Below are 11,027 nucleotides of genomic sequence, written 5' to 3'. Positions count from 1 at the left end.
TAAATAATATTTTAACTTGCATGAGCAGTTTACTTGGAAAAATAAGGTGTCAATTGGTTTCACAAATTGTATTTTTTTATTCATTTTTCTTTTTATTAAGTTCATATTATATTTCAACATAGGTGGTTTATATTATGGATGATTAGAAATAGCATATAAAGATATAATTTTCATAGAATGGATACAAAATGGATCAATAAGTTAAATGCCAATTATAAGTCAAAGAAAAAGAAATACACGCATACATATATATATAAAGAATTTTGGTGTTACAATTTTTTATCAATAATTATTTATTAAAAATTCCACCGACAATGTATAATACTTTCATCGTTTCATGTTAATCAATGTATGCCTTTCCTTTATCAACATCATTCCAATGAAGAAAGCAATAGAAAAAAATACACTAATGTACTTTAGATTGGTAAAAATTTGGTTGGGATATGCTCCATATAGTGTAGAAATTTTTGTTTGTGATTAATGTGGAGGTGGATCACAGTGAAGGATGAACTTGCTTGAAGAGGTTTAATTGGAGAGGAATAAACAATATGTTTACTATGTAAGCAAGGTAGATAGACGGTGAATCATCTGTTCTTTACTTGCTATGAATTTTGGAAGGTATGGAATTTGAGGTGCATTGAATGGAATTTTAATAAGGTGACACCTAATAATGGTCAGGCCTTTTTTTTGTTATGGAGTGATAACTTTATTATATAAAGTTATTTTGTCACATTTTGGGGGCTTAAGTAGCTAAATTTTTGACATTTTATGTTCATAATTTAAGTATTTTAGTTATTTTTCTTAATTTAGTTCAACAAATATTGATTAGTTTAGTTTAATTTTATTTATTTTGCTTCAAATTACTTTAATTTTAGTTATTTCTGTTTTCTTTTATTGTTTTTGTAGAAAATTTGATGAAAAGACCTTAGTTGATGAAAATCTGTGCAAGTATGGTGATGACTTTGTTCATACAAACTGCAGTATTTCATGCATACCTTGAGCTACAAAAGTCTAATTGATGTGATGCTTGAGCCATTGGAAAGCTGAGAGAGAGTATTACAACTTTTATATTTACCAGTTCACTTAGTTCGGATTAAATAGAGGTGAAAATTACGTTGGAAAAGGCTAGACTATTGCAATTCTGCATAAGGCAACATATGAAAGTGAAGCCCGCAGCCTTGAATTGCTCAAGGCTATGGCAAAAAGATGTAGCAGCGCCCCATAGTATGACCCAAGAATGCAGCACCATGGTGTTGGTGAATGGAGGTTACGGCGTTTGTTAAAGAATGAAGCATCATACTTAAACCCAAAAGCATGGTGTTGTGGCACCAGACTAGTTGTCAAAATCTACATATTATGGGATTTTTAAAACTAGGGCTTTTGGAGAGTATTTAAGAGGTCTTTTTTAAGAGGTTTTCAAGAGGGGATAGAAAGCAACAATTCTAGAGAAAAAGAGTAAAAAGAAAAAGGCAAGAAAGTAAGAGAATTCTAAAGAGAATTGAAATAAAAATGCTTCAACATATTAGTTTCTCTCTCTACTTTTGTTTTTTTTTTATTTTCTTTGACTTGGATTAATACTTAATTTCTTTGGAAGATATCTTTAGTTAATATTATGAGCTAATTTACTTTTTCTAGGATTATGATGGAATTCAACATGTAATTTGAATACTTTATCTCTATTTTGCTTAATTGCAATGGACTATGAATTATTTATTTTAATTCTGTATTTAATCCTTCTAATTGTTTGATCACTAATTAGATTGATTTGGATAAATAACTTAACGAATAGAGTTTAGATTAAACCATGAATGGAATAACATGTATTCAAATTCACTTAGTTGATTAGATGATTTGATTTACATATAGGATAGCCATATACTTATGTGTTGCATGTAGCCAAGATTAGAGCATAAAATTAATAAATCTATCTACAGTTCAATTTACATAGATATATAGTAAATTAATTGAGATGGATATTTTTATGAGCACTTAGACAAAGACTTGTAAATAACTTGAGACTCTAGGTTAGCAACTCAATCCATTGAAGTAAGTCTAGAAAGAGAAAAAAGATTCAGATGAAGTGTTAGAGATATCATAATCCTAAGCTTTTAATCAATCGTTTTTCTAGTATACTTTGTCATTCAATTATTAGTTTTAGTTTGTTAGTTCAATTTTGCTTTTAATTAATCTTTTAATTTTGTTTACTTCGATAAAATTAGTTTGCCACAATTTTGGTACTTATCTTAAGTTAGTGCAATTCCTTGTAAGATTTGACACTCTAATTACTCTATATTACTTGTTGCGATACGTACACTTGTGTGAAGAAATTCAACAACATGGAGAGCTGTAGATTTCAACAATGGAAAATGCAAAATTTGGCTTATTGCTTTCTTTGCTATTACACGATCAATATATTTTTTCATTATGATATAGTGTTTATTGTTAAGAATTGGATATTCTAAAACCCTTCAACTTAGGTGTAGAATAGTTAACTAAAATCCTAATTGGTGAGTAATTCAAGCATGTTTTCAGTTAAAGATTTTGAAAATTTTCTTTAGAACAACTCAGATTTGATGTTTATAAGTGTTCATGTTCATATGAGAGGAATGTAGGCCAAAAAGGATATGTTTTCAAAGTAAAAGTTTACATTTTGAAATACAAGTATCGATAAATGATGAACAAGTATTGATACTTCCTACCTAGAAAGCTTTTAAAAAGAATTTTGATGAACAAGTATCAACACTTGAAACCTAGAAACTCAAGTATCGATACTTGTTGTGGTTTACACAAAAATAAAAAGGATGAAATAGTATTTTCTCACTCAAATATTTCCCTAATAGGTATGTTTTTCACTCCCTTTAGTCTTAGCCACCTATTTTCACTTTTCCTTTCAACTTTCAACCTTTTTTTACACTCTTTCACTAAATATTACCTTTTTTGAAGATATGAAGCTTGATTCTTTATTTTCTAACTATCGAAGGTAACATTTTCCAACTTTAAATTTTCAAACCTTTGATTTTCAACATTTATATTAGCTTTCTCAATAGATTTTGTGTTCTCCTTAGAAGTTAGAATTTTCCATAAGTTTTACTTTCTTGTGGCTCACCGAGCTAAGGAAATAACAAGGATTTAAATGCTTACTTTATTAGTTAGTTGAAGAATAGTGGGTTAAGTTAGGAAAAGTTAGATTTAGACGAACTCGGCTAGTTTCAAATCAGCGTAGATGTATACTACGTGATTGATAGCCTAAGTAATGTTTACGATGATGGTTGAATGCTTTAAATGCTATCAAAACTCCTAGGAATTCACTAGAGTGAAGTTTTGCTCGTTGGTAGAGGTTGGTGTTCGAAGATGAGTGGATACACCTTCTTAAGTATTTTACTGTGTAAAGTTAAGCATGATTTATTTAAGTGTTTGTCTTACATGATTCAAATGCTTTTCTATAGCAATGATTCAAATGTTTAAATACAAATGTTTTTCAAGAAAGTTTTCGAACCTATTATAAATGTAAATATTCTACTCTTTACTAGTTTTTAACAAGGGGAAACAAGCCATTTCATTATTTTTCTCTTAAATGAGTTCAAAGTAGTTTGATGAATATGAATTGCATGTATGCTAGATGAAATGCTTAGGTGAATATAGATATTCCCACATGAGATGATTATGTGATATGTATATGAGCATGTGATGCATGATATTGAGATTTGTATGTGATGTAGTTCCACATACCTTATAAGATAAGTATTAGTATGAAGCATGAGCCATAGTGAAGTGTGACTTGTTGGTCCTAAAGAATGTGCTAAAGGGGGGTGAATAGTACTTTTCAAATGTCATTGAACTTAATCCCTAATTAAGAGCTTGTTGAAGGTAGCTGACAAAAGTTGAGAACTTGAAAAAAAGGTGATTTAAAGGTGGATGAAATAAACAAATAAAAGAGAGTAGACAATGTACAAAGATTTATAGTGGTTTGGTCTTCTTGACCTACATCCATTACCTTGATCTTCCAATCAAGGATTTTTCAAATCGATTCACTAAAATCAGTGGAATTCTTAAGCTTTCACCAAGTTTTTACAATAGCTTTTTACATGCACAGCCACAACCTTTAACAATGCTTTTTGTTGGGATCAACCAAAACCTAAAAACTGACTTTTCTAAGGTTAAGTTATAACCTACAGCAATAAACCAAACTAACCCAAGCTTGACTAATCCCCTTAGAGTGCCTCGTACACTGTAAGTAATTAAGATATATAGATTTGAAGATGTACCTATGATCACTAAGCTGATCTAAATGGTACAAGATGAGGTGATAAATTCTATTACAAAGATTGGAGTGAAACACAAGAAGAATTGAGAGGATTTTTGCTATTTTGGGTCTCTTTTTGTTCTTGGAAGCATCTCATATCCTTCATAGCCGTTGAAGATGTCTTTTATACTTGAAAAATCAACTTTTATGGATGTTGATAGCTTTTGACCATTGAAAACAGTTTAAAATTCTTTCTAGCCATTAGTTTTTCTTTAAACATTCAAATTCAAATTTTTTGACAGTGAGCTTTTAGCTGGTTAACCATACTTCTTAGTCGATTAAGTCTTCTCTGTCTCGCAATTTGCTTTACTCTGTTAATCGGTTAAGAAAGACTTTACTCAATTAAGAGCTTATTGTTTCTATAGCAATCGGCTTCACCAACTTTTCTTTGTTTGATTAATTCTTCTCTTAGCTTGTTAATACTGATTTTCCATTACCCTTAAACAACCATGAGATATGTTAGTCACCCGAGACTTCTTAAATTGTTCTTCACAAATTTGACTGCCTTCATTTTTTATTTTAGTTAACTAACTCCCTTGGTTAACTAACTAAGAGGCTTCTGTTTGTAACTCATTTTGATGTTTGCTTTCAAGTGATTATTTTCTTAAGTGTCATACATTTTTATCCTGCACACTCAAGTAGTATAGTTAGACATTAAAGAATGGGAATGTTTTGTTATCATCAAAAACTCATAGAGTCAACATGACTATGTAATCATAATGTTATAAGTTACGGATATGATAAAATTCTATATGTTTATGAGAAATCCAAGACAGTGGGGATTTGTATCCTATCCGTTTTGAGTTAGGATAGACTACCACTCACATTATGAGTGAGGCAGGATGCCACTCATAATTACACTTAGTAATCTAATATAGTAGGGACTAAACCTTATTAGCTATGAGTTGAGGTGAACTATCATTCAAAGAAATTCAAGATACGAGGATCGTACCCTATCCGAAATGAGTTGGTGCGGTCCGCCACTCACGGCTATCTATGTTCTAGTTGATACTTAAAATGAGTTTAAAGGTTAGATTTTGGAAATTTTCGATTATAGAAAGATTATGTATAAGTTGTGAATGTGAACTTTGATGTTACGTAGTAGAGGAAATGATGTAATATGACTTAGTCCAAGTGAATCTTAGGTTGCATGATTGTTTCTAAGTGTAGAAAGTATAGTAGAGTTAGAAAGTGTAAAAAGATACCCAGAAATATGAGTTTTATGAATGAATTACTGATACTTAAAGACTAAGTATCAGTACTTATAAGATAGAGTGCCCTAAGAAATTTGAGTTTTAGTCTAAGGAAAATATCTATACATAGAGTCCATATAGCATTCTAGAGTAAAAGTATCAATACTTACAAAATAATGTTTTCACTCCCTTTTTACAAAGTTTTCAAGTGTTTTTCAACTTTCACTTCATTTTAAATGTTTATGTAATTTTATTTCAGTTAAAGCTTATGAAATGGATTTAAATAACATTATTTACAAGGATTTGAAAGAAATGTATGAGATTCATAAAGTACGAGATTCATAAATGACATGATTATGTAAATGATGATTTAAGCAAAAGCTCTTTCCTTTGGCTTATCCCTTTCTTGTATTCACTCACGGAATTTTTGTGACTCACACATTAGTTTTTCATTCTTTTGTAGATCAGTGTTTAACTTACTACCCTTGTCGCAAAGGTGAGCTCCCGGTCTTTCTTGGTAGGTGTTCTAATAGCCCACTTGAAACCTAGAGGATTGAGTCATGTTCCATTGATGGGTCGGCCTTATGTTATGATTCTTTACAGTTGAATATTTCTTTTTTGAGTATGTAGCCGAGAGAGGCACTATGTTTTAGATGTTTTAAATGCCCTGATAGTTGAATGTTTATGATGAGAGAATTGCATGAGTTATGAAAAATAATTTTTGATTTAAATGTTTATTAGAGTTTCCACACATTGTGATATAGCATCCCACCACGTTGTGATGATGCCTAGTATGATGGTCATTAGCATTTCCACATGTCGTGATGTAGAATTCCACCATGTTTTGATGGCACATAAAATAGCCTGTTTGATATATTGCTTGATATTATAAATGCTCGTTGAATGATCAACGTATGTATGAAAGTAAAAGGCTTGCTTGGTTCTAGTGGGTTATACTCACTTAGGCCCTTGCACCAATCATATCCCCAGAAATGGGATGTGATAGATATTCATCAATTATACGGTCTTATATGTATTAAACTTAGAATTGCAGTATGGATGTGAAAGCCAAATGGCTTAATGTGAAGGATTCGACTGATGACATTGTTTGAAGCATGATAAATATTTAGTTTCCACAGAAACATACAACAGTACGTCCAGAATTACCATGAATGGCTCTACCAGTGGGTTTGCTCAAGTTTAATGCTAATAGAGCAACTTTCTTAACTTCAAGTTAGATAGGAATAGGTGGCATTCTACATGATGACAAAGGATTGATAAAAGGCTTGTTTTCAAAATCGATTGGCATTGGTGACTAATTTAGTGAAAATCTTGGTTATCAAAGAAGCTTTTGTGGATAGAAAATGATTCTTGTAATGCAATGTCTTGAACAAACAACCCATAAGATGCACCATGGAAAATGAGGAAATGGATGTTATATATAGACAAATTGAAAAAAAAAATAAAGAATTGGTGAGTATCCCATGTTCTATGTGAAGCAAACAAGGACGCAAATATGTTAGCAAATCAGGGGTCCAAAGGGTGGGCGAATTGCTACAGATTTTCACTTGATAATTTAATGTGGCTGAAGGATAACCAATTAATTAAATGGAAGCGTGAATATGGACAAAAGGAATGGGCAGACGTGGTAAGGTTGCGATACGTGAGGACAACATAATTGATGCACTTGAATTTAATAAATCAAAGTGCAATGGGAGTGTAGAGAAAGAAAGTGGGATTAAGAAGATTTCAATGCTGCAGCAAACGTGTTGCACGCAACAAGGTTGCTCAAAAAGTGGCGTAGTGGCGGTGGGAAGATGTAATTTAATTTTTTTTTTTGAAAAAAAAGAACGTTGAATTTGGAGCAGTCTTGTGCATTGAGGAGTTTTTCACATTGGACACACACGAATGTGGGTCAGTACAAATCAAATTGGAGAGATTATTGGAGAGATTATACGTGGCTACCAAAGTGTGAAGATAGAGTTTAGAATGGGCTGGTATAGTCGTGCGCTTGATATTCCCAAGTGTGGTACTAATTGCGTACTTTGACATTTTATATCCACATATTATTATTGTGGCAATAATGTAACATTGATGTAGAAGATGAAAAAACCATATGATTATATCATCATATCATATTAATATACTATGTCATCATTTTCTATTAAATGTCAACATGTTAAGTGAGTATTAAGTGCTATAAAATGACACATAATATTTTTTTATTGGAGAAACGCATAATGATTTTTCTATGAAACAACGCAGGAAGGATCCCTCAAAGAGATACCTTAAAACACAACCGATCACAGCAATGACACAAGACATTTTTACAAGCGACAGTTAACCAACAATTAGTTATAAAACTTATTTAGCTTAAAATAAAAATATAAAGATTCAATTGAACGTAATAAAAAAATTTTGAATTTATTTAAATGTTTTAATAGATTAACATCTTTTTAGCTATTTTGCCTTTAATGATTTAAATTTACCTAAAGTTAAAGATAGATTGAGATTGTGATGAGAAATTTTAAATTCAAATTGAAATAATTTATTTTTATTTTTCAAAAAGAAAATCTATTAAGATTTTTTTGTGACTTTTTAAAAATATATTCTATTAGCAACATGGTTAAAACTTATGGTAAACATTAATAAAAAAATTGTCATCTCTCTATCTCTCCTATGCATATCGAGTGCTTCTATGACGTGATATTCCTTTAGCTTAGATTTAAGTTGCTTGATGTCCTACTAAAACAAGAGAGCATTCAAATCGATTCCATTGTAACAAATCTTTTCTGCCCTTTCAATGGCTATCCCTTGGGTTGAAAATCTACAAAAGCTTGCAAATCCCTACTAGCTATAGTGAGATAGTTGAGAAAACCATGTTAGTCCCCCTATAAATCATTGTCCCTATTGAAATTTCCTTGTAAAATTCGCTTAAACCACTTCAGAAGAAATCATAGTCTCTTCTCTCTCTTGGTTGCAACTTCACAACTCCGCAACTTTTATTATATTATTATTATTGTTACCATTATGAGAAGAAAAGGAAAGTGACTCCCACTAAGGGAAGTTTCTTATGCTGTTGCCTGATAGGCAGCGGTAATATATTCATCATGCCGATTTTTTTTATAAGCCATGATTTTATTTAAAAGAGAGGTTACCATCAAAGCGTAACACTCCCTATAAGAACAAGCAAATCCCTCATAGCCTTAACGAGATATACAGCATGCCTCAAAGGGTCCTGAAGCTAAGACAAAAATACTAGAAAACCTCCCTGTCAATGAGAGCAAGCTCCCTATACACAGCACTCCTACGAAACCAGCTAATACCCTGTACACAGCCCCCGACATAACAGCTAAAACCTCATCATGGCACTCATTAGATTACTCTTGATTCTTCTACTCCGATATTTGGTTTCTGTATCTGGCAATGCGGATTCAGCTTATCATCATCACCGCCACTATTCTTTACTCAAAGACAAGGCTGCACTTCTGGAATTCAAGGGGTCAATATATGATCCAAAATCCACACTTTCTAACTGGGAAGATGCTGTCCCAGTTTGCAACTTCACTGGTGTCACATGTGACATGCGCTACCACCGTGTGTCACAAATCAACCTGCATAGCTTTGGACTTGTGGGAAAGATTTCGCCCTTCATTTCAAATCTCACTGGCCTTCGAGTCTTAAACCTTTTTGAAAATCACTTCTTCGGCACTATTCCGCCTCAACTTTCCTCCCTCCAACACCTCCGTACTCTCATACTAGATAGCAATAACTTAAATGGTCCAATACCAAACAGTTTCGCCCTCTTGACCAACCTCACTTTATTTTCTGTTCAAAATAACAGTTTGACAGGTCCCCTGCCGCCCTCTTTTTTCTCCAACTGCTCTCAGTTAAAAAATATAGATCTCTCTTTCAACTTCTTCACAGGTCAAATTCCAGCAGAAATCGGAAATTGTGCAAATTTATGGACCCTCAATTTATACAACAATCAATTTACAGAACAACTTCCTGCCTCCTTAACCAATGCTTCACTGTATAATCTAGATGTGGAGTACAATCTTCTTTCAGGGGAAGTACCTTCGGATTTAGTGCGGAAGCTGCCTAAGCTTCTCTTTCTTCATTTATCATATAACAAAATGACCAGTCATGATAACAACACCAATCTCTACCCGTTCTTCGCTACATTGCGAAATTGCACTCATTTGAAGGAGCTCGAATTGGCTGGCATGGGCCTTGGAGGAAGATTGCCTAGCTCCATTGGCCATCCTACTCTACAGCGTCTAGAATTGCAAGAAAATCGCATCTTCGGATCCATACCTCCAGAAATAGGAAATCTTTCGAGTCTTTCAATGCTGAATTTGACATCCAATCTTCTAAACGGGACAATTTCAGAAGAGATCGGTCGATTGTCAATGTTGGAACAGCTTGTTTTGTCCCACAACTTTTTCAACATCACAATTCCAGTAGAATTAGCGAAACTCTTTCATCTTGTTCTGCTCGATCTATCAAACAACAACTTTCATGGAGAAATTCCGTGCAGCCTAGGTGATTTGCCTCTACTTAATTCTTTGTTTCTCAATAACAACCTCCTTTCAGGGACAATACCACCAAAACTACTAAAATGGACAAACATGCACAGGTTTGATCTGTCCTGCAATAAATTAATAGGGAGAATCCCTCCGGAAATATCAGAGCTACGTGAAATCAGAATATTTATAAATTTTTCACACAATCTTCTTGAAGGGCCTTTACCAATTGAGATCAGCAACCTGGACAAAGTTCAAGAAATGGACCTTTCATCAAACAACCTCAGTGGGAATATCTTTCCCCAGATATCAAGCTGTGTCTCTGTGGAGATGATAAATTTCTCACACAATGCTCTTGCAGGGCGGCTTCCAGATTCTGTAGGTGATTTGAGGAACCTCAAGTCATTTGATGTGTCAAGCAACAATATATCTGGAATGATACCAAAGAGCCTGAGCAAAATTAATCTCACATTTCTGAATCTTTCTTTTAACAACTTTGAAGGAATGATTCCCTCTGGTGGCATCTTCAATTCAGATACAGATATGTCATTTTTAGGCAATCCACGTCTATGTGGAGCAGCTTCAAGTACACCCATTTGCCCTCGAAATAAACACTGGTTTCGATCACGTATGTTCCTGATTATTTTTATCATAGTCATAGTTGTGTCAGTGCTCTCATCAACGGTATGCTGTGTGATTGGAATCCGCCACGTGAAACTAATGGTTTCTTCGAGCAAAACTGAAGGATCAAGAAAGTCGGTGTTGAATTGAGATTTGCATTGAATACCCTGCAAGCCTTGTCATTTGTCAAATGACCATGCCTTACTGTTTTCGTATTTTGACAGTTAGTGTCTTGGTTAATGTCAGTCATGCACCTAATGCATGTTTTGAATTAATGTTTAGGCTCTGTCAAGGGATAGAGTATTGCAGTGTAGAAGCTATGTTTATAACATTGTTCTTTTAAACTCTCTATTGTACATATATTTTAGTTAATACAAGAACAGG

The 11,027-nt window shown here is 33.1% G+C and overlaps 1 protein-coding gene across 1 annotated transcript; it reads left to right on the top strand.

The window, feature by feature from the left end:
• Nucleotides 8,862-10,812, top strand: LOC18595476 (putative leucine-rich repeat receptor-like serine/threonine-protein kinase At2g24130). The gene has a single exon (XM_018122769.1). It carries the CDS (start codon nt 8,862-8,864, stop codon nt 10,791-10,793), a length of 1,932 nt encoding a protein of 643 aa, XP_017978258.1. The 3' UTR covers nt 10,794-10,812.

Source organism: Theobroma cacao, chromosome 6 (assembly GCF_000208745.1).
Source record: "Theobroma cacao cultivar B97-61/B2 chromosome 6, Criollo_cocoa_genome_V2, whole genome shotgun sequence".
Classification (NCBI taxonomy): Eukaryota; Viridiplantae; Streptophyta; class Magnoliopsida; order Malvales; family Malvaceae; genus Theobroma; species Theobroma cacao.
The sequence above is the reverse complement of the archived record's forward strand: the minus strand, read 5'-3'. Positions and strand labels throughout refer to the sequence as shown.

Excerpts from the sequence above, each read along its gene's own strand:
- LOC18595476 (XM_018122769.1), top strand. The coding sequence starts at position 8,862 with ATGGCACTCATTAGATTACTCTTGATTCTTCTACTCCGATATTTGGTT.